This window comes from Hyperolius riggenbachi, chromosome 5 (genome assembly GCF_040937935.1).
Source record: "Hyperolius riggenbachi isolate aHypRig1 chromosome 5, aHypRig1.pri, whole genome shotgun sequence".
Classification (NCBI taxonomy): Eukaryota; Metazoa; Chordata; class Amphibia; order Anura; family Hyperoliidae; genus Hyperolius; species Hyperolius riggenbachi.
The window spans coordinates 32545774-32570850 of record NC_090650.1 but is presented as its reverse complement, the minus strand read 5'-3'; the positions used below and the strand labels follow the sequence as shown (position 1 = coordinate 32570850).

Sequence of the window (25077 nt, the reverse complement as noted above, 5' to 3'; positions counted from 1 at the left end):
CGTTTTTGTATGCGTATTCGGAGGTGCGTTTCTCGTCGGAAGTGTAGCTGACATCCTTCAAGAAAAAAAAAAAAAACATTTGGTATACACCTCCTTCCAGGTATGATCAAAAACGCATAAGGAAAAAACGCATACAAACGCATTACAAAAACGCGTACAAACGCATACAAACGCATGCGTTTTTCCAGTGCGTTTACTAAATGCGTTCTGCACGTTTTCCACACGCACATAATATGAACAGGGCCTTACTCTTTACAGAACTGTTTCAGTTCAGCAATATTCTCGTGATGTCTGGTGTAAATCACTTTCTTGGGGTCATGCCACAGCATCTCAATCGGGCTGAGGTCAGGACTCAGCCCGATTGACTAGCCCACTCCAGAAGGCGAATTTTCTTCTGTTTAAGCCATTCTGCTGTTGATTTACTTCTATGCTTTGGGTCGTTGTCCACTTGTCCTGTTGCAACACCCATCTTCTGCTGAGCTTCAGCTGGTGGACACATGGCCTTAAGTTATTCTGCAAAATGTCTTGATAAACTTGGGAATTCACTTTTTCCTTTGATGATGGCAATCCGTCCAGGCCCTGACGCAGCAAAGCAAGCCCCAAACCATAATGCCACCACCACCATTCTTCACAGTTGGGATGAGGTTTTGATATTGGTGGGTTGTGCCTTGTTTTCTCCACACATAGTGTTGTTTGTTTCTTCCAAACAACTCAACTTTGGTTTCATCTTTCCACAAAATATTTTGCCAGTACTGCTGTGGAACATCCAGGTGCTTTTTTGCAAACTTTAAATGTGCAGCAATGGGTTTTTTTGGACAGCAGTGGCTTCCTCTGTAATATCCTCCCATGAACTCCATTCTTGATTAGTGTTTTACATATCATAGATTCGCTAACATGAATGTAAGCATATGCCAGAGACTTTTTTAAGTCTTTAGCTGACACTCTAGGATTCTTCTTCACCTCGTTAAGCCTTCTGCGCTGTGCTCTTGCAGTCATCTTTACAGGATGGCCACTCCTAGGGAGAGAAGCAGCAGTGCTGAAATTTCTCCATTTATAGACAATTTGTATAACCGTGAACTGATGAACTGCAAATCTTTTGGCTACACTTTTATAACCCTTTCCAGCTTTATGCAAGTCCACAATTCTTAATCATAGGTCGTCTGAGAGCTCTTTTGTGCGAGGCATCATTCACATCAGGCAGTGCTTCTTGGGATAGCAAACCCAAAACTGGTGTGTGTTTTTTTTTTTATAGGACAAGGTAGCTGTAACCATCATCTCATTGATTGGGCTCCAGCTGGCAAACACCTCACTCCTATTAGCTCTTGGAGATGTCATTAGTCTATATAGGTTCCCATACCTTTTCCACCTGCACTGTGAATGTCTACATGGTGTGTTCAATATGAACTTGGAAACATTTAATTATTTGTGTGGTATTGTGATTGTCTATTGTTGTGACTTAAGGTGGCCACACACCATACATTTTTTAAAAATATCTGTTCAGTTTAAGAATTGCAATACATTTTTCTGACTGATTGTAACATTTAAAAAATATGACCAATGTACCACACACCTATGTTCAATTTTTCCCCAATTATGATAAAAATGATTGGAAACTCTCAGAAAATTGCTAGGGTGTGTAGTAGAAATTGAAGAGAAATATCTGGCATTCCGGATTGATTTATATCGAAAAAAAGGGAAATCCGATAGGATTTTTCAGTCGAATGAAAAAAAGCTTTCAATTTTTTCAAGAGATACAATCTTTTTTATCGAATTGCTGTAAAATCTGATCAGTTTATTGTATTGTGTGTGGCCACCTTTAGATGAAGATCAGATCACATTTTATGGCCAATTTGTGCAGATATCCATAGAATTCCAAAGGGCTCACATACTTTTTATTGCTACTGTAAGCTTATTTCCACTTTGGGTTCATTTTAAAGATACTAGAATTGTCCTTCCAGCTGTAATGCTAATAATATCTCTCTCCCTGGTTATCTCCTGACTCATTCAGGTAGATGAGTCGGCCAGATGGCTACAAAAAAGTATAGTACCTGTGCAGCAAATGACTTGTGAAGAACATTGTGAGCATGTTTAACCACTGTATCCCCCCCCCCCCACCCGCGGTACGGATTTCTCCATCCTTTTTTCCACCCTTATAAAACCAAGGGACAAATACATTAGTTTTACACAATAAATTAACTCATTACCTCCCACACTCCCCAATTTATTTATTTTTGTAATTAAAAAAAAAAAAATACTATAAAAACAAAAACATAAATAGTTACCTTAGCGACTGAAATTTTTAAATATTTATGTCAAGAGGGTATAACACTGTTACTTTATAAACTACAGGCTTGTAATTAGGGATGGATGCAAAACTGAAAAAAATGCACCTTTATTTCCAAATAAAATATTGGCGCCAAACATTGTGATAGGGACATAATTTAAACTGTTTTATAACTGGGACGAATGGGCAAATACATTTCATGGGTTTTAATTACAGTAGCATGCATTATTTAAAAACTATAATGGCCGAAAACTGAAAAATAATAATTTTTTCCCCACATTTTTTCCTATTTTCCCATTAAAACACATTTAGAATAAAATAATTCTTGGCATAATGTCCCACCTAAAGAAAGCCTAATTGGTGGCAAAAAAATCAAGATATAGTTCATTTCATTGCGATAAGTAATAATAAAGTTATAGACGAATGAATGGAAGGAGCGCTGAAAGGTGAAAATTGCTCTGGTGCTCAAGGGGTAAAACCCCTCAGTGGTGAAGTGGTTAAAGCTAATGGGAACTGAAAAACCAAACCGATACTTACCTATGGAGAGGGAAGACTCTGGGTCCTGTAGAGCCTTCCTGTTCCTCCCACGGTCCCCTTGTTTCAGGGCTGTCACCCCCGGTAGCAGTATCCGACTGATTGGATGAATACTGCTCTGTGCTGCCGAGGGAGGCTTCGGAAGTCTTCAGGAGCCTGAGTGTTCTGGAAGACGAGCGGCTCTGTACTGTGCCTACGCTAGCGCGCTCTCTTGCTCCTCACGTATACGCAGGACAAAACCGACGGGCTCCCAAAGACTTCTGAAGCCTCCCGCGGTTAGGGATTCAAACAGGGATGACATCGCTGGAAGTTTTTAATAGCTTTAACCCGTTAGCAGCCAATTTATTTAGAGGCTTGCAATTACTCCAGGCCAATTTATTTTAGCACTTTTTTTTTTTTATTCTTTGTTAGATTTCCTAGCTTCTAATTAGTACTACTGTAATGTGTATTTATGGCCACTTGCCACTAGGGGGCAGTGTGAGACAATAATAGAGGTCTTCTGCTTTTAGTTTCTGTATTTTCTGCTAGTAGAGAGACATCAAAGCATTCTGATATAATTACAGCATAACCAGTTCTGCCGACTGAGGTCAAAAGCAGCGCACTTATTTCAAATGGGATAATTCTATTGAAGCTGCTAATGGGATAAAAAGTGTAAGTAACATATAATTTCCATGGAGTACACAATCCGATGACTAGGGATGATCAATGAGATGCAAAGTGTTCTGAAATTATGCAAATTTGTATGCAAATATATGCAGCTTGAAAAAGGACCAATCAATTTAAACCTGGGTTGAAACTGACTGGTCCATTTTCAAACTGCATACATTTGCATCAACTCGGAACAATTTGCATACCTGTGATCATCCCTACCGATGACCCTTCATGGTTTCCTCCTTTAAATCCTTCTAGACAATGCCTAACAGAAGAAACAGTTAGATGACTTAACTCTGCAGCACCCACCAAACAGTGAATTATCAGTTCTAGGCAGAGTTACCCTTTAATTATCATTTAGAAATGACAGTGTATAAGCTGTGGTGCTGCCCACATCTGGGTGATGCTCTGAACTGATATAAGATGGGAATCATCTGACCATCTGTGGACCCCAGTATCGCCCCTTGTGAAGTTGGTTATTGTTGTTGGTGATTGACGAATACTGTCACATGACTTGAAGGTAACCAATCCTGTTATGTTTTTGCAGTGTGTGTCAGCGAGGGGAGCTGCAGTGTGACAGAAGTAACTGTAAAGGTGAGTTATGGGGAGGTAAGTGGTCCTGAAAACACAGAGAGGAAGAGATGACCGGCCAGTGTGTTAGTGTGAGTACAGCTCTCCTCCTGGGGTCCAGGCCTGTGTCCTGTATCATGGAGGACAGGATAGATATGTGCACTGGCATGGTCCCGGCCTGAGTCCTGTACAGTGCTGCTCATCAGGATTCCGGATATCCGGGTAACCCGGATAATCCGACCTTTTTCAGCTATCCGATCGGATTCCGGATAGCTGGGCCAAAATCCAGATAGCTATCTGCGGATAGTTGGGCGCATACCACGGATATCCGTGGATATTGCGGGTATCCGGATCCGAAATACTGTAACTAAGGTGATGACGTCCTGGAGCCAATCAGAGTGCTCCCAGCAGAAGCCCTAGCAACCAATCACAGAGGGAAACACTGGCCGGCACCACCTGACCTCATTGAGCCAATCAGAGGCCTCCCAGCCTAAGCCCTGGCACCCAATCACAGAAAGGAACACTGTCCAGCCCCCCTGTATAATAAGGAGGGCTGCCATGATGAGACAGATTGTCCTGGCTTGCTGAATGCACACTGAGAGACATGCTCCAGTGCTGGTGCCCTACAAAGGGCTGTACACAGTTATAAACCTAAAGCTGTTCATTGATTAACCACTTCACTACTCTATAGTTAAATCGTTAATTAGCTTGATTTATGTCTCATAGTGTGACAGTTAGAGTGTGTGCTGCTGGGCCAAGGGCTGTACACAGTGATAAGCTGTTCAGTGATTAACCCCTTTACTATCACTACACTATAGTTAAATCGTTCATTAGCTTGATTGATGTCATAGTGTGCCATTTAGAGTGTTTGCTGCAGTGCTGCTGCAGCTGCTATGTGTTTATGTGTGTGCTGTGCACACACCAGGCCAGCTGCTGCCTGCCACGTGCAAACGTGCAAAGTGCCACGTGCAAAGTACAAAGTGCCACGTGCAAACATGTGCAAAGTGCCACGTGCAAAGTGCCAAGTGCAAAGTGCTTGCACGTGGCACTTTGCACCTTGCAAGTTGCACATGGCACTTTGCACGTGTTTGCACATGGCACTTTGCACGTGGCACTATGCACGTGTTTGCACGTGGCACTATGCACGTGGCACTTTGCACGTGTTTGCACGTGGCACTTTGCACATATTTGCATGTGGCACTTTGCACATAGCACTTTGCACATGGCAATTTGCATTTTGGACTATGGACACAATGCGGGCTGCACAACCGCTGTCTGGAACCTAGGCCTGATGTTGACAGCCATTTTTTTTTTTTGGGGGGGGGGGGGATTTTAAGTCCCCAGATCATCAATTAGTGTTCCCCTTTGCAAAATAATGATGATACATGCCTCATTGACCCTAACAACCAATTTTGAAGCAATTTAAAGGGCACTTCCAGTTTTTCTATTCAGATATCTGAATCCGGCCAGATACCCCGGATACTGGGGTCGGATATCGGACCCGGATTGGAAAATTTTTGATCCAGATATCCGACCCGGATCAGATAGAGGGGTATCCTGATCCGAATTTCTTACAGATAGTGAAAAATGGTATCCGAGCAGCACTGGTCCTGTATAATGGGGGACAGGATAGATATGTGCACTGGTATGGTCCCGGCCTGTGTCCTGTTTAACAGGGGACAGGATAGATAGTAGCACTGGCATGTGGCAGATCATCCGCAGCCAATGTCCTCTGTTTGTCCCGTTCAGGTGAAGCGTTCCTCAGCGAGTGGTCTGACTGGTCCCCCTGTAGCCCCTGCCTCCCCTCACCTCAGAATGACTCTGGAGTGCCATCGTTCTTCTCCGTCCAACACCGACACCGGATCTGTCTGAATGCCCAGACTGGCTTCCCCTGGATTGGTGACTCGCCATCATGTGCTGCGGAGCTGAGCCAGGAGAGACCGTGCCCCGATAAGGGTGTCTGCGACGGTGAGTACCCCAAATATTTTTGGGGATCAGCCTGCAGTATATTCTGGTGCTGCCACAAGTCACCTGTATTGCCTTCATCCACTGTTACAGTGCACCTGTCACCCAATCACACTGAACCAAAGCAGAATTTACATTTTGAGAGTCCATGGGCACAAAAACCCTGATGCCATAAACCCCTCCCCTTAGCAGATGCCACACCATTGTTCACATCCTCTTCATGCTGACAAGCACAGGCAAAAACTTGCATTGAAATAAACTTTAAAGAGGAACTTTACCAAAAGATAGTACTAGGGAAAAAATGTATCCATACATTGCAAAGTGAGAAGATTCAAAACTTCTTGCTTTTACTGATGGCTAAAATGGTACAATACCCTCCTGCTACTACTATTGAGATAAAATTAATATTAAGATACATACACACGTCTGATCCACCAAGCGGATCTGTCAAAAATCAGCCTTATCAGCCGAACGATCGCTCGTACACATTTGACGTCCAATTGACCGGTCTGAACGACCGGTCGTTTGGAAAAATCAGACATGTGTATGTACCTTTAAGGGCTTGATTCACTAAGACAAATAGCATGCCTTATCAAAGTTAGCACGCCTTATCAGAGTAGCATAGTGAACTTATGCCTGCTAATTGACAATGACGAGAGCTCCTCTCGTCCTGCCCTGAGCCTCTGCGGGTTCGTAGCGCTCGTTATGCTACTTTGATAAGGCGTGGAAGGGTAAGGGAGGGACGGGGCGGGGAGGGGGGTTGATTGTATGGTCTATTGCATGTTGTTTTAACTTTGCTAACTTTGATAAGGCATGCTATTTGGTAAATCAAGCACTAAGTAGCTTGAGCATTAAAACACAATTATGACCCAGATCCTCTTATGCAGCCAGAAAACACTATGGCCTCAATTCACTAAACTTATCTCCTGTCTTTAATAACTCTTCTAGAGTTGTTACCATGGTGATAAGGCATGTAGTATTTAGGAAACATTTTACCTCAGGCAAGCCTAAAGTTAACTCTTCTGTCTTTAAATTAACTCTCCAATCCTTAAAATAACTCCAGAGTTAAAGACAGGCTGTTAATTAGCTGCATGTGAAAATAACTACAGAGGAGGTAAATTAACTACAGAGGAGGTAAATTAACTACAGAGGAGGTAAATTAACTACAGGAGAGGTAACTTAAGGAATGAAGAGGTAAGATAACTCTCTCACGTGTGGAGGTAAGTTTTCTCTTGCCTTATTATCTCTAGCATGATCTTAGTGAATTGAGGCCAATGTCTTTGTCCTATTGATTCACATGTACAGTGAATGTAAGGACAGGCTCTCTTCAGGCTGATCTCCCATTGCACAGACCGGTGTCTCCCTTGGCTTTGCTGCCTCGGTGTTTACTGTGTGTATGGGGTCCACAGATCTGTGCGTCTGGAGAGAGTGGGGCGAGTGGAGTCCATGCCGGGAGCCGTGCAGTGGAGGATTCCGATCCAGGTTGCGCCATGTCCATCATCCCATAGACAGCAGACAGTGCAAGGGTGCCCGCTTCCAGTCTGAGAGCTGTAACACCGCCGCCTGCCCAGGTAAGTGTCTGGAGTGATGAGACATAGGCAGGGCTGCCTGCTGGTGCTTATTCTCATCTTGTCTTCTCACCACAGGAGAGAACTGTGAGGATCGTGGCAAGGCCTTCAAGATGGCGTGTGCCAATCAGTGCCCGCGCTCCTGTGCTGACCTCTGGGAGCATGTGGAGTGCCTGCAGGGAGAGTGCCGGACAGGTAATTATCCCACCATGGGTCAAATATTCTGCAGTGCTTATCACTGTTATCTGATGTCACCTGATGTTTCTTTCCAATAACTAATCACTCTTGTGGATCTGTCACCAAAGGTCCCTTCCCTAGTTACTGGTCACTCCAGTTGATCTGTCACCTGATATTCCCCCTCCCCCCCCCTTATGACTGGTCAATATTGTGGACCTGTCACTAGACGTCTCAACCACATTGACTGGCCATCTTTGTGAATCTGTCATTTGCTGTCCCTTCCCCAGTGACTGGTCACTCCTGTTCTTCTGATGTCTCTCATCAATAACCGATCACTCACGTGATGTCCCTCTGGGACCCTCCCCAATAACTGGCTACTCCTCTGGATCTGTCACCTGATGACTCCCTCTCCCCCCCCCCCCATTCCTTCAATGACTGGTCACTTTTGTGGGTCTTTCAGCTTTTTTTCCTCACCCACCAATGTTCCTCCTCAGTAACAGATTTCTCAGGTTGACCTGTTACTTCTCATGCCTCCTCCAGTGACTCCTTGCTCCCATAGACCTGTAACCCTTCCTCCCTCCCCCATTGACCTCTCTCTCCCTGCTGCAGGGTGTCGCTGTCCGGAGGGCTGGCTCCTGCAGGATAAGCTGTGTGTTCCAGTCACAGAATGTCGCTGTGGTCTGCCAACAACCAACTCCACTATAGAGTATGAGCCGGGTGCCGCACTGCGTATCGGATGCAATAACTGGTAGGTGCAGATGCAGGTCACCTCCTGACACATATAGATATTTTTTTCTTTCCACAGGATAACCTATTAAAGGGAATCTGAAGCAAGAGGGATATGGAGGCTGCCATATTTATTTCCTTCTAAGCAATACCAGTTGCCTGGCATCCTGTTGATCCTCTGCCTCTAATACTTTAAGCCATAGCCCCTAAACAAGTATGCAGCACATCAGGTGTTTCTGACATTGTCAGAACTGACAAGATTAGCTGCATGCTTGTTTCTGGTGTGATTCAGACACTACTGCAGCCAAATACACCCGCAGGACTGCCAGTGAACTGGTATTGTTTAAAAGTAAATAAATATGGAAGCCACCACATACTTCTTGCTGCAGATTCCCTTGAAGGGGCAGATAGAACATGTGGAGTTCTCTGGGGAAATGCGATAACCAGAACTGAAAAGAAGACCATAAATCCCACTTATTAAATGCGTGGACTTTGTCTCTCTAGAGATTGTATGCTGATTTTTATCAGGCAATCTGATCTGAAGGATTGGGTTTCATCACTGAAGGGCTTAACTTTCTCATGAAGGACCGGTTCATACGGGTGGCTGCCAGCAGCTTGCTTAGCCTTGCTAAACACTTTTTTATTACCCAAAAGCGTTTAGCAGAAAAGCTTTTGGCATCGGTTCCTGGTGTTTCATTGTCGCGTTGTGAGCCCCTAGGGGGACACGGAACAGCAAATGCAGCCAATGCTAGAAGCTACATGCAGCGTCTTGGAAAACTAGATCGGCAATTGTGCCATACAAGTGCGCACCAGATGCATGCACCGCATGGACACAGGGACAGGGGAAGACTCCGGGACAGGCATTTTATTATATAGTATGTATATATACTGTGTGTGTGTGTGTGTGTGTGTGTGTGTGTGTGTGTGTGTGTGTGTGTGTGTGTGTGTGTGTGTGTGTGTGTGTGTGTGTGTGGTGCCCTTATCGGTGCAAGTTTGACATTTGGACCCCCCAAAAGCACTATATGCATAATTGATACGGTACACCAAAACCAATAAAGAACAACCAGTGTCAGAGGTGCAAAAAGGGGATGGGGAACTGTGTGTTAATGATTACTACTATTCAAAGCATCTATGGAAGTGAATATTATCAGCACAGGACCAGTTAAGAGCGAATACTCTGGTTGAGGGCAAGGGCCCCTCTGACCCAAGGGCCCGATACGGTCGCAACCTCTGCACCCCATAATGCTACGCCACTGGTATTAGTGATATTCATGCAGACAGACAAATGACAGCGCTCAAGGCTGCACCTGAAATGAAAACTAACAGAGGTAATGCAGAGCCCCACTGGGACTAAATACATGCCTTGAATGCAATACAGGTGCTAATTATGTACTAATTCTAATCAAAAATTTTGAATGTAGATTTGAAGCAATGAATGCAGCTAGTCACTAGTATACTTATGTTCAATTTGTACAGCTGGAGACATGGCTGTGCTTTCAAACAGAAGTTGTACCTGAATGATCTATCTGCATGGATGTGCAGAGCTCCAGTAACTGTACAATATTACGCACCTAGCACTCAAATCAGGCAAAGGAGGGTGTTAGCTTCGAGAAAAATGTGTGCACAGATTATTACCTAATAGATTTCCCACAGTGATGACTTACTTTCTAGGGAAGGCCTAACACTAGTCTAGCAATAAAAACATAATATTCCTTGTGCTGCTAATCATAAATGGTATACACATCTCATCAATCAGGCAGACAGACAAATGACAGCGCTCGAGGCTGCACCTGCAATGTAAACCAACAGAGGCAATGCAGAGCCCCACTGGGGCTAAATACATGCCTTGAATGTAAAACAGATGCAAATTATGTACTTATTCTAATCTAAAATTTTGAATGTAGATTTGAAGCAATGAATGCAGCTAGACACTAGTATACTTAAATTCAATTTGTGATATTCATGGATGGGGATACTGACATAGGTTCCAGCCCTATGTGAGGGAGGGTGCATACATACATTCCAATTTCATTGGTCAATTTTATCACCTCAATGTAGTATGAGAACTACTCAATCCGTTCACAAGATTAAAAATCGGTTTGCCTTTATGGAAGTGGTAACATTGGCCAATCAAATTTGTGTGTGTGTACGCACTGTTAGGCAGATGACTGGAAGAGCTCAGCACTCACTCCTCATACACCACTCATCCTATTCTGTCTTCTTCTGCAGCACCTGTGTGAATGGAAGCTTCTCCTGTACAGATTTGCTGTGCCCAGTCTATGGTCCCTGGTCAGAGTGGGGCCCCTGCTCTGTCAGCTGCGGTGGGGGCCACAGGTGGAGGAGCCGCTCCTGTACTGAGAGAGGACCAGAGGGAGCTTCCTGTGGGAATGAGGTCCGAGAGGTGGAGGAATGTAATAAGGATCCCTGCCCAGGTGAGTGCTGACACCAAGATGGCGACCGAGGCTCCCATAGTGCATTGCAGCATATTCTCCAGGAAATAGCATTAGCTGACAGGAGACCTCTGACATACTGATATCACCTCATGCACATCTTTCCCCAGGGCCTGATTTTCACACCTTATGTGGGAGAGGCGGCCCCTCCTCCTCAGATCCCTGACATCAGAAGCTTACAGTTTGATCGCTGCCTCATATTACTGACCTGAGGCACTGACACCCTAATCCTTGTCTCATGCCACTAAGCAGGGCCGGCCTTAGGTTTCACAGCGCCCTGAGCGAAACCTGATTTTGGTGCCCCCCCCCCATTCATCCTCTTCGCGCGCGCACACACACACATGTAGGCAGATCCCCCCTTTATTATATAAAGGCAGATTCTCCCCTTGAGTGTATGTATAGGCTAGGCTTGCAGATCCTCTTTTAGTGTATGTAGGCAGATCCAAGACTATGACTATGGTAGAATTTGCTTGTGAGTTTCTCTGAGGACAGTCAGTGACATGACTATGTACTCTGTAATACTTCCTGGAAGGATCGGCACCACACAAAAAGTTGTATTTATAAGCTCTTCAAATCTTTATTGCATTAAAAAGTCGACAAGGCAGCGACAGCCCACTGGGCCGAAACAGCGGGCTGTCGCTGCCTTGTCGACTTTTTAATGCAATAAAGATTTGAAGAGCTTATAAATACAACTTTTTGTGTGGTGCCGATCCTTCCAGGAAGTCTTGCAGTTTTTGCCCCTTGTGGTATAGGGGCCCGGATCTTGGCACACACTGTATATCCAGAGCTTGGAGGGTGCTCCCAAGGGTTTGTTTATGTACTCTGTAATGTGCTGCAGAAGATGTCAGTGCTATATAAATACATAATAACAATATGGTAGGACATATGACTATGGTGGGGATTAGATTGTGAGCTCCTCTGAGGACAGTCAGTGACATGACTATGTACTATGTAAAGTGCTGCAGGAGAGGTCAGTGCTATAGAAATACATAATAATAATAATAATAATATGGTAGGACATTAGACTATGACTATGGTAGGATTAGATTGTGAGCTCCTCTGAGGACAGTGACATGACTATGTACTCTGTAAAGTGCTGCAGAAGATGCCAGTGCTGTGTAAATAAATGGTAGCACATTGGGCTATGACTATGTGAGAACAGCACGGCCTCGTGGTGGTTAGCACTCTCGCCTTGCAGCGCTGGGTCCCTGATTCAAATCCCAGCCAGGCCAACATCTGCATGGAGTTTGTATGCCAGCCCCCCCCCCTCCGTCTGCATGGGCTTCCTCTGGGCACTCTGAATTCCTCCTGCATCCCAAAAACATACAGATAAGTTAATTAGCTTTCCCCTAAATTGGCCATAGACAGGAATACATACACTACACTGATACATACATAGACATCGTAGGAGTATGGTAGGGAGTAGATTGTGAGCTCCTCTGAGGGAGTTAGTGACAAGACTATGTACTCTGTACAGTGCTGCCAAAGATGTCAGCACTAAATAACAAAATTTATAATAATAAAAAAAATGGTAGGATTAGACTGTGGGCTCCTCTGAAGACAGTCCGTGACATGACTATGTACTCTGTAAAGTGCTGCAGAAGATGTCAGTGCTATATAAATACATCATAATAATATGGGAGGACATTAGACTATGGTAGGATTAGACTGTGAGCTCCTCAGAGGACAGTCAGTGACATGACTATGTACTCTGTAAAGTGCTGCAGAAGATCATGTCAGTGTTATATAAATGAATAATGATAATATGGTAGGACATTATAGGGATGCACGTAGACTGAGGCAAAGAAGGTGGGCGGGGGAAGCACGGAAGGTGGGCACAGGGGGGCTGCACGGAAGGTGGGCACAGGGGGGCTGCACGGAAGGTGGGCACAGGGGGGCTGCACGGAAGGTGGGCACAGGGGGGCTGCACGGAAGGTGGGCACAGGGGATGCATGAGAAGGTGGGCACAGCACAGCATGCAAGAAAGGTGGGCACAGGCAGCACAGCATGCAAGGAAGGTGGGCACAGGCAGCACAGCATGCAAGGAAGGTGGGCACAGGCAGCACAGCATGCAAGGAAGGTGGGCACAGGCAGCACAGCATGCAAGGAAGGTGGGCACAGGCAGCACAGCATGCAAGGAAGGTGGGCACAGTAGGATGCCAGGAGAGTAGTCACACAGAGAGATGCACAGGGAGAGAGGGTGAACACAGGATAGAGACAGAGATGGACACAAGACTAGAGATCAAATGGCAGAAATAAGAAGCCAGAATATATCACCTCCTCCTCCCTGGTTGAGTGTCCCTCAGTCTGGCTGTGTCTCTGCTCCCACCTCCATGTCTCCATGTACAGCTTGCAGGCTAATTGTTATCTGTCTCCGATCTCCCCCTCCGTGTACAGCTGCTGGCTGGGTCTGCCTGCGTCTCTGATCTTCCTCTCTCCTCGTGGTACAGCTCCCAGTGCTCGGCTCCTCTTAGTACAAATTTCGCGCCACAGTAGCTGCTGAATGCTGACACGCAGCTGAAGAGAAGGGACATCAAGGGGGGAGGAAGCAGGAGGAGGGGAAGGCGGGGCACTGGTCCTTCTACTGCTAATCAGCAGCTCAGTATTGAAGAACACTGACCCGGTGGCTCAGTACGAACTTGGGCGGAGCTACCACGGAAGATGGACCTGCCAGAGCCCGCAGCCAAGTACATATTCGCCAGAACGGCAGGAGCGCCCCCCTGGAAGCTGGCGCCCTGAGCGACCGCTCTGGTCGCTCAGGTCAAAGGCCGGCCGTGCCACTAAGGATGCTATGAGACAGTGAATAGAGTGTAAGAGTCTAAGGACAGTTACTGACATAAGGCTAAGATTAGTGTTCAGAATATTTTTACTTGGAGGTGTGGCCTGTGTTCAAGGGAAGAGTGAGTCAGAACGCCTGTGCCTACTAGGGATGATCAATGAGATGCAAATTGTTCCGAAATTATGCTAATTTTTATGCAAATGTATGCAGTTTGAAAATGGACCAATCAATTTAAACCCAGGTTTAATTTGATTGGTCCATTTTCAAGCTGCATATATTTGCATAAGAATGTGCATAAATTTGCATCAACTCGGAACAATGTGCATATCTGTGATCATCAATAGTGCCTACAGGCCTTTGAGTTGTAAATACGTCCCTCTGTCTCCCTCTTCTCACAAACACATCATCTCCCCATGTCTGATTAGATGCTTTAAAGGGACACTGTAGGGGGGGGGGGGGGGGTCAGGGGAAAATGAGTTGAACTTACCCGGGGCTTCTAATGGTCCCCCGCAGACATCCTGTGCCCGTGCAGCCACTCACCGATGCTCCGGCCCCGCCTCCGGTTCACTTCTGGAATTTCAGACTTTAAAGTCTGAAAACCACTGCGCCTGCGTTGCTGTGTCCTCGCTCCCGCTGATGTCACCAGAAGTGTATAACACAAGCTCAGTATGGTCTGTGCCTGCGCCATGCGCTCCTGGTAACATCAGGGGAAGTGAGGACACGGCAACGTAGGCGCAGTGGTTTTCTGACTTTAAAGTCTGAAATTCCAGAAGTGAACCGGGGCGGGGCCGGAGCATCGGGGAGCGGCTGCGCTGCCACGGGATGTCTGCGGGGGACCATTAGAAGCCCCGGGTAACTTCAACTTATTTTCCCCCGACCCCCCCTACAGTATCCCTTTAAAGCGGACCGGAACTTAGAACTTCCTCTCTGCTCTAAAAGATAAGCAACAGCATAATAACCTTTAAAGGTAATAATCTTTAAACAAAAAAGTTTGTTACAGCTGCTACAAATCCTGCAATAAATCTGCAGTGTGTCTACTTCTTTCTTTTAGGCCTTGTTCACATTGCGTTTGGCTTGCGTGTCCGTCCGCGTTGGGCTGTTTTTGGGCGTTGTTTTTTTCCGATTCCTATTGCTCGGGTGGGTGATCCGTTTTTATGCATAGCGGTTTTCTAAGCGGTTTTTCCGAGTGGTTTTGTAATTCACTTCCTAACGCAAGTTAGGAAGTGAACTCTTTGACTCGGAAAAGAATAAATACAATGTATTTATTCTTAAAAACGCAAACACAATCGCTACACAGAGCGATTTTGTGAGTGTTTTGCGTTTCCCCTATACTTTCCATTGAGGCGGAGAAATGGTCCAGGCAGCACTTTACTGAACGGACAGCGCACGACCCGCACAGATATGAACCTTCTCATAGACATTCATTGCACAAGCGTTTGGTGGTCGATTTTAAAAATCGCCCACGTGTAAAAAAAACCTGGAAATGCCTGCCGTGTGAACAAGCCCTTATGGATGCAGACAAAAAGTTACCGTCCTGTGCTTACGTATTAGCTGTGTCTGCCAATGACTGACAAATTTCTGTGCTGACACAGCTGAGAGATCAAATTACACTTATGATTACTTGATGATGAGGGAGGATTGGACAGGCTATTCTCTCTAAAAACATACAGGGTGCATTTCTCTCTGTATTTTTGTGTCCTGTATGAGAGTTCAGGTCCAGTTGTGCAGGGTCACAGGATCAGACAGTCCATATGATCTCTACTGAAGCTGTGTAGTGTAATTTGTTCATCATTTGATGTAATTGTCTTGTTCTCTGTCTAGCAAGCTGCGTGATCAGTGAATGGTCTGCATGGAGTGACTGTAGCACCAGCTGTGGGGGTGGAATATCTGAGAGAAACCGAACAGTCCTGATACCGGCAGACCCAGGAGGGGAACTTTGTCCAACATCTTTGATCCTCCATCGCACTTGCAACTCCCATAATTGTACCCCAGGTAAAACCAGAGCAGCTTTCTGGAGAAAGAGCCTATTCTGCGCTCACAGAGCCACCACAGAGTGGGAGTCTATTTCAGCTGCACTGAGATGGTTCTGGGGGGAATTCTATACCTTTTCACATGCATCTTATTAATATGCCACTTATCACTGTGTAAAGTGTTCAGGGTCGTGGTAAGGACAGGTTGGGTTTAGGGTCTGCATCATGGTTAGGATCAGGGTAATGAGTTATGGTTAGTATGAGGGTTATGGTTAGGTTCAAGGTTAGAGTCAGGGGTGGAGTAATAGTCTTGGTTCGGATTAGGGTAAGACTCAGGGTTGAGGTTGGAGTTGGGTAAGAGTCATGGCCAGAATCAAGTAAGTTTATGGTCAGGATCATGGGTTGGGGTTAGAGTTAGGTTCTTGATGAGGTTCAGGATTATAGATAGTCTGGATTTAGGTGGGTTTCAGATAGAAGTCAGGATTAGGGTTCCAGTTATGGTTAGAGTCATGGATCAGCTAAAGGTCTCAGTCAGAGTTGAAGGTCAAGTTTTAGGATCAAGAGGTCCATCAGGACACAGTGGAAGACAGTTTGCTGCTCTTGGAAGATAAATAAAGCATAGAAAGGCTGCTCTTCCTCTGGAGATGATCTGGTAGTCGGTGAAGCTGGCAGAGGGTTGACCTGTCTGAACTGTATGGACCACAATTCTCTAATAATGATAATAATCTCTCATCCTCCTGCAGAATGTCCTGATGGTCAGGTGTACAGTGATTGTGCCAACTCCTGCCCACTCACCTGTGCGGACCTCCAGCCTGAGACCACCTGCCTGAGTGAGACGTGTGAGCCAGGCTGCTCCTGCCCACCTGGACAAGTGGGTGATCATCATTGTGGTGGGATTGTCTCTAAGGGGTGTGTTTGTAAAGGGAGGATGCCACATTCACCCAACATTTTTAGTTAAAGTGCACCAACATTGTCCAAGAAGTGAGAGAGGATTTGGTTAGCAGTATAAGGTAAAATTGTGCGTGCTTCTTTCAATAGGTTAGAAGCTAATGGTGGGCCACTAAGAGGCTAAAATAGCTCAGGTCATATTATATGCCTGCCTGCATAAAAAGAGAGGCTTTAGGCAGCATTTAAGTGTTTAAGAGATGGTGAGTGTCACACAGATTTAGGGAGGGAATTCCAGAGTGCTGAAGAAGCACATGAGAATTCCTGTATGTAGGATTAGGAAGAGATAGTTTGGTGGATGAGAGGAGAATATAGTTAGCAGAATGAAGGCTGCATTTAAAAACATATCTGGCAATTAAGGAGGCCATACACACACAAATTGCCACCCAGTGGCAAAATGATGGATCCCTCTCTGATCTGATCAGAAAGCGTTCTATTCCTACAACACATTGATTTTCAGTATATTTCAGCACATAATCTACTGAAAATCAATGCAGTGCAGTGCTATGGGCCATCAATCTACTGCCACTCCTCCAGGGACGTGAGAAGTTAAAGGCACAAAGATCAGGAGCAAAGAGATGGGTTTTGGTTTAGTCCACATATAAAAGATACTGGAAGCCAAAAACAGCTAATGGGTTGGACAAGACCAACGGTGTAGATCAGGCTTTCTCAACCAGGGTTCCTCGAGTACTCTGCAGGGGTTCCTTGGCATTTTTCCCATCGTGGGGGAATTATAATAGAGCACACTATAATAGATGGTACTGTAACAAGAAGCACTAAATTGGGGGGTCAGGAGACAGTATAATGAGTAGCAGTGTAATGGGGGTAGTGAAATAAACAGCCACACAGATTTTTAAGACCATGCCTCCTGCAAAACAAATGCAGGGGTTCCACGAGATCAAAAAATTGTTTGCAGGGGTTCCTTGAGATCAAAAAGTTATTTTCAGGGTTCCTCCAGAGTAGAAAGGTTGAGAAAGGCTGGTGTAGATGGTAAACAGAAGAGGTACAAGGACTGAGCCTTGTGGTTCTCTTACAGAGAAAGTTTGATAGGAGGAGCAGTTGAAGTGGGCAACATTAAAAATCCTTCCTGTAAGATGAGAGGAAAGCCAATGCAGTTACAGCGTGTTTGACTGTATTCCCATTTTTCTACGCTCCAGTTTCTAGCAAACCTGTGACAATTTCCAGCAGATTCTGATAATATCTCTGCAGATATGCATGCTTGTGACGTATATGTTCTGGTGTGATTTTTGGACAGTGTGAATAATACTCTTAACATGTTCACAGGTTCTGCAGGATGGAGCGTGTGTCACCCCAGAGGGATGTATGTGCACCCTGCACCCCTCTCCCCACCTCCCTTGGACTGCCAACCTCACCTTGGAAGAAAGAAGGAAGCAATACCCAGCAGGCACCATCATATATCACCAATGTAACAACTGGTGAGAGGCAATATACAATACAGCCTAGTATATAGTACACCTCTGTACAGAGATGGTTATAGATCACTTTATATACACTTGAATAGGGGATCACTGTATATAATACATCCTAGTATAGAGGATTGCTGTACATCATGCACTCCAGTATAGTGCCCAGTAGAGGGGAGTACAGTATATAATACACCACAGTATTGTATATACACCAATATATCTCAGTAGGCTAGTATATTATATGGTTTTTGCATAGAGGCCAGCAGAGCTGGATCATCCACAAGGCAAACCTAGGCAGTTGCCTGGAGAGTGTCTTGGGGGCCTGGTGGATGCTAGGCCCCAACAAATCTTACTTAAAAAAGGTAGATGATCATCAGCGGCAAAAACTGCTATCTTGCCAAGGGCCCCGTTTCGTCTAAATCCATTTCTGAAGGCCAGAATAAAGGGAGTACAGTATACAGTATAATACAAGGAAATCTCAAAAGAATTGCATCTTACTAAGATACCGACCACAACTGCTCCGCCCACACCAAGCTACTGCACACAACTGCTCCGCCCACACCAAGCCACTGACCACAACTGCACCTCCCACACAAAGCCATTGACTGTAACTGCACCGCCCACACCAAGCCACTGACCACAACACCACTGCCCATACCAAGCCACTGACCACAACACCACTGCCTACACCAAGCCACTGACCACAACTGCACCGCCCACACCAAGCCACTGACCACAACTGCACCGTCCATACCAAGCCACTGGCCACAACTGCACCGCCCACACCAAGCCACTGACCACAACACCACTGCCTACCCCAAGCCACTGACCACAACTGCACCGCCCACACCAAGCCACTGACCACAACTGCACCGTCCATACCAAGCCACTGGCCACAACTGCACCGCCCACACCAAGCCACTGACCACAACTGCACCGTCCATACCAAGCCACTGACCACAACTGCACCGCCCACACCAAGCCACTGACCACAACTGCACCGTCCACACCAAGCCACTGACCGCAACACCTCTGCCCATACCAAGCCACTGACCACAAAACCACTGCCACCACTTCGTCTAAATCCATTTCTGGAGGCCAGAATAAAGGGAGTACAGTATACAGTATAATACAAGGAAATCTCAAAAGAATTTTAAGTCTTACTAAGATACCGACCACAACTGCTCTGCCCACACTAAGCTGCTGCACACAACTGCTCCGTCCACACCAAGCCACTGGCCACAACTGCACCGCCCACACCAAGCCACTGACCACAACTGCACCGTCCATACCAAGCCACTGACCACAACTGCACCGCCCACACCAAGCCACTGACCACAACTGCACCGTCCACACCAAGCCACTGACCGCAACACCTCTGCCCATACCAAGCCACTGACCACAAAACCACTGCCACCACTTCGTCTAAATCCATTTCTGGAGGCCAGAATAAAGGGAGTACAGTATACAGTATAATACAAGGAAATCTCAAAAGAATTTTAAGTCTTACTAAGATACCGACCACAACTGCTCTGCCCACACTAAGCTGCTGCACACAACTGCTCCGTCCACACCAAGCCACTGGCCACAACTGCACCACCCATACCAAGCCACTGACCACAACACCACTGCCCATACCAAGCCACTGACCACAATTGCACCGTCCATACCAAGCCACTGACCACAACTGCACCGTCCATACCAAGCCACTGACCACAACTGCACCGCCCACACCAAGCCACTGACCACAACACCACTGCCTACCCCAAGCCACTGACCACAACTGCACCGCCCACACCAAGCCACTGACCACAACTGCACCGTCCATACCAAGCCACTGGCCACAACTGCACCGCCCACACCAAGCCACTGACCACAACTGCACCGTCCATACCAAGCCACTGACCACAACTGCACCGCCCACACCAAGCCACTGGCCACAACTGCACCGCCCATACCAAGCCACTGACCAAAACACCTCTGCCCATACCAAGCCACTGACCACAAAACCACTGCCACCACTTCGTCTAAATCCATTTCTGGAGGCCAGAATAAAGGGAGTACAGTATACAGTATACAGTATAATACAAGGAAATCTCAAAAGAATTTTAAGTCTTACTAAGATACCGACCACAACTGCTCTGCCCACACCAAGCTGCTGCACACAACTGCTCCGTCCACACCAAGCCACTGGCCACAACTGCACCGCCCATACCAAGCCACTGACCACAACACCACTGCCCATACCAAGCCACTGACCACAACTGCACCGTCCATACCAAGCCACTGACCACAACTGCACCACCCATACCAAGCCACTGGCCACAACTGCACCGCCCATACCAAGCCACTGACCACAACACCACTGCCCATACCAAGCCACTGACCACAACTGCACCGTCCATACCAAGCCACTGACCACAACTGCACCACCCATACCAAGCCACTGCCCATACCAAGCCACTGACCATAACACCACTGCCTACACCAAGCCATTGACCACAACTGCACCGCCCACACCAAGCCACTGACCACAACACCACCACCTACACCAAGCCACTGACCACAACTGCACCATCCATACCAAGCCACTGGCCACAACTGCACCGTCCATACCAAGCCACTGGCCACAACTGCACCGTCCATACCAAGCCACTGATCACAACACCACTGCCTACACCAAGCCATTGACCACAACTGCACCGCCCACACCAAGCCACTGACCACAACACCACCACCTACACCAAGCCACTGACCACAACTGCACCATCCATACCAAGCCACTGGCCACAACTGCACCGTCCATACCAAGCCACTGACCACAACTGCACCGTCCATACCAAGCCACTGATCACAACACCACTGCCTACACCAAGCTGCCGCACACAGGTGCGTCTGTGCATACTTGGGACTGTGGTAAGTAGAATCTACGCTGCATCTGTGGCTCTCTATAACTCTGATGCGGCATATATTCTATACCGCGGCTTACTGTAGTCCCGAGCCGATCGCTCTTTCTAGAGGAAGTGAACTCGGCTCTCGTGTGGCAGCCAAGCTTCCTCCTATCGGTCAGGAGCTATTTTCATAGGCTCCTGACCTCCGAATCGCTGTAAGCCAATCACAGCGATCAGGAAATTAAAAAAGAAAAGACAGCCTCTGGTCCTTAAATGGGCCAGAGGCTGCAGTTCCAAAGAGGTTAAGTATGCAGAAACGCACTTGCAGCTGTGCGCACACCACTCCCTCCGCACCAAGCAGCCATCCACAGTAAGCCGGCTCTGCACTAAGCCGCCTCCCCCACTAAGCCAACACCCATAACTGTACTGCCCACAGGTCCCATGCATACATACAACCTTCCGTTAGTTTATGGGATGCCCTTGTAAAGAGTTATATAGGGAAGTACAGTATATAACACGTCATTATAGGGGAGTACAGCCTGCCATACACCTCAGTATGCAGGTTTATGTATACACTATATAATACATTGCATACACCCCAGTATAGAGGCCAGTATGGAGGAGTAGAGTAAAGTACAGTATGTCACACACCCCAGTATTGTGAGCTGAAGATTGCACTCCTGTATGCATCCATTACATATTATGTACACTTAAAGAGAAACTCCGACTAAGAATTGAACTTTATCCCAATCAGTAGCTGATACCCCCTTTTACATGAGAAATCTGTTCCTTTTCACAAACAGACCATCAGGGGGCGCTGTATGACTGATATTGTGGTTAAACCCCTCCCACAAGAAACTCTGAGTACCAACTGCCAAAACAGCAAGCAGCAGCTACATCACTTGCCAGCAGTAAAAATGTCACCATGTAATAAATGTTAGAATAGAAATCAGGGATTTAAAATATTTTACAATGGGCAAACACTGACTAAATCATTTATACATAATTCTTGTAAAAATGAAGCACATTCTTATTACATTATTTTCACTGGAGTTCCTCTTTAATGATTTCCCCTCTGTCTTGCAGCACCTGCCATATGGGAGGCTTCCAGTGCTCGGAGGAGAGGTGTGATGGTGAGTAGGGAGGTCCTCGGGAGGGGAGAGGCGGGGCTTACTTTTCCGCATGCCTTTAAAGTGAACCATGATGTGCCTGCAAATGAATATTACATACTTACCTCGCCGTCAGAAGCTCACCATTTTCTCCTTACAACATTTCCTTCCAGTTCTGACAAGATTTTATCAGAACTGAAATATATCAGTTACTGTCAGTTATAACTGAAAGGACAACTGTTGTGCAAGGTTATGTCCATGTTTCCCAATGGCTCAAGCGGGCGATATTACAGTTTAACAGGGTGCTGACCAGGAAGCGGTTATGGGGTAATGGCCATTTTCAATGGAGAATTCCATTGATCACAGTGGACAAACAGGACACAGGAGAGGAGAAACAGATTGATGAATAGACTACACGGGAGGTAAGTATGACGTGTTTATGTTTAGTGTGACTTTTAATTTTCAGTTCAGGTTTGCTTTAAGCTCTCATAAGGTGGCGATACAATGGTTACAAGGATTCTAGTGTGCTTTGTTCTGCCCTCTGCCTCCTCTATGCAGTGAAATTTCTATACAGTATGCAGACCTATTCCTGCTGTCTCTGGATGTGAAGTAGCTTCTTCTATGTCTCTTTGCAGTGGACTGTCAGTGGTCTCCGTGGTCTGACTGGTCTCCATGCTCTGTCACATGTGGCAGTGGCACCCAGACCTCCCAACGCCATCAAATCCAACAGCGCCTGTACGATGGGGAGGAATGTACGGAGTCACCCACCCGCCAGAGAGAGTGTCACCTCCCCGACTGCAGTGAGTATTCCGGACACTGAGCGTCAGCGTTACCAAGATCTTTTAGGTGCGTACACATGGCTGAATTGTTTAAACGACGGGTCGTCAGACACGCCCGTGGGCGGCTGTTCTGCCGACAGTTTCCTCGTGTGTACAGTCTGTCGGCAGGCTGATAAGGCTGGTTTTGACAGATCAGCCTGCCGACAGACTGTACACACGGGGAAACTGTCGGCAGAACGGCCACCCCGTGGGCGGGTCTGACGACCCGTGGTTTAAACAAATCAGCCATCTGTACGTAGCTTTATGGAACATAAGTAATCATGCAGATCTGGCCTGGATAATGTACTGGTAAAGGGCCTCTGACACAGGAGACCAGGATTCGAATCTCAGCACTTCCTGTTCAGGGAAACAAAGTCGCCAGAAGGATAAAACTGACTAAAAACTGCTTAGCAGAAAAAGGTTTTTGGAGTATGTAAATAAAATGTCCTTGATTTCTTGAAATCGACAATTATCATGTGTCTGCTTAGGGGAGATAAGTCCACCGCTGCCTCCTCTGCTTGTAAAGTTTTTAGTCATTTTTTTCCTTCTGGCGCCTCTGTTTTCCTTGTAGAATATCGGAGTCCACCCCGGGTGGAGGGGTGCTAACCCCTTTTTCTGATCTACAAAGAGTGACTTCTTAATCCTGAGTGGGGTCAGGTCTCCCCACCGGCATTGACAGTGGTTTCCTATGAGGTAACCCTGGTGTGCGAGTATTAGTTTACTTACCTTTCATCATTTCATTGATTACCAGTACTTACTACACTAAATTGCGCTCTCGGTGTCCCTTCTTTTGTGCGTCCTGTTCAGGAAGCCAACACCTATTCATTAAGGAGACCTTGGGCAAGACTCCATAACACTACTACTGCCTACTGAGCATACCCTCCAGAGTTGTCTGAAAGTACTGTAAATCATTTATCCACATTTCACTGTGTAAAACACCTGACTCAACATACAATCTCCTGGAACGTGACCTGTTTGTAAATGAGGGACTGCCTTTATCAGAATAACTTCTTGTTAATTCACTGGCAGGGCCGGCTGGGTTTACCCATAGGCACTGTAGGCTTGTGCCTACAGGCAGCCCATTTTTAAGTGGCGGCTTACTGGCCACCCAAAGTACACCCCCTCTTTCCCTTGCTCCCTTCCTCCCTCTGCAGAGTGTGGAGCATTTTTAAGAGGAGACTCACTGACTCCTTGACGTTCCAGCGATGATCTGTATTCAGCAGCGGCAGCGCACACAGCGTTGACACCTTTGCCATTGCCTCTCTGTGTTTGTGAGGAAACGGGGACATATTCAGCTACCTATACTGGGGAAAGGGGGAAACTTCCAGCTACCTATACTTGGGACTGGGGAAAGGTGTCCTCAATATTTGCCAATAAATGCTTTACAAGCATTCCTTTATACTTTTAGTAAATGAAAAATACTTATACCAGCTTATTTATAAATGTTTTTTTTTCTTATCCTAAAACTCATTGTAATAAACTGACTGTAACAAGTGTAAGTTCCCCCTGAACCCATCCCAAGTACCCCCAGTGGTAAACGTAGCACTTGTTTGGAACAAGGTTGATCAGCCGAATTCCGATTTTGTAGAAATTTGGCATTCCGCATACAAATATCGAATTCCTTGTTACAATTTTCATGTTCCGAAGGCATTTTCTATTGAAGTGAACGTGGTCAATAGTTCTGCAGATGAAAAATTGGCTTCTAAAACAAGAATTTTTTGCAAACAGTGACACCAACAAGATGGCCACCGGGGAATTCCCGGAGGCCAAGTTAAAGTGGCAGAATGAGCAGTTTTCCACATGGATCAAGGATCCCTGCCCTGGTCCCGACCCCCATTTATGTGAGAGACCGCTCATTCTGCCACTTTAGAGTGGCCTCCGGGGCCCGGGAATCCACGGTGGCCATTTTGATGACATCACTATTGGCCAAAAAGTCTTGATTTAGAATCCACTTTCCCAGCCATCGTGTTAATGCCGTGTTTGCTGAAAACTTGTTTCTGAATCCAATTTTCATCGTGTTAACCGTGTTTGCCGAAAATTCTTGTTTCCAAAGCCAATTTTCGCATCGGCAGAACAGAACACGCTACTCGAAACAGTGTTATTTCCGATTTTCCTGATTTTACTCCGATTCCGAGAGCTCATCCCTATTGGGAACCGAGGATTGAGGGCACTATGAGTTAGGTGATTTCTGAAAATTCCCAAACAAACTTGCC

The 25077-nt window shown here is 46.2% G+C and overlaps 1 protein-coding gene across 3 annotated transcripts in view; it reads left to right on the top strand.

Moving 5' to 3' along the window:
- LOC137518095 (SCO-spondin-like) overlaps positions 1 to 25077 on the top strand; it is a 296678-nt gene that overhangs the window by 253406 nt on the left and 18195 nt on the right. For all 3 annotated transcript variants that reach the window (XM_068235412.1, XM_068235411.1, XM_068235413.1), the window contains 11 exons: positions 4017 to 4063; positions 5789 to 6007; positions 7414 to 7575; positions 7651 to 7767; positions 8359 to 8497; positions 10705 to 10907; positions 15526 to 15696; positions 16418 to 16545; positions 17904 to 18055; positions 22024 to 22070; positions 22682 to 22846. In XM_068235412.1, the coding sequence (XP_068091513.1) occupies positions 4017 to 4063; positions 5789 to 6007; positions 7414 to 7575; positions 7651 to 7767; positions 8359 to 8497; positions 10705 to 10907; positions 15526 to 15696; positions 16418 to 16545; positions 17904 to 18055; positions 22024 to 22070; positions 22682 to 22846 (1550 nt within the window). The remainder of the gene's footprint in view (positions 1 to 4016; positions 4064 to 5788; positions 6008 to 7413; positions 7576 to 7650; positions 7768 to 8358; positions 8498 to 10704; positions 10908 to 15525; positions 15697 to 16417; positions 16546 to 17903; positions 18056 to 22023; positions 22071 to 22681; positions 22847 to 25077) is intronic.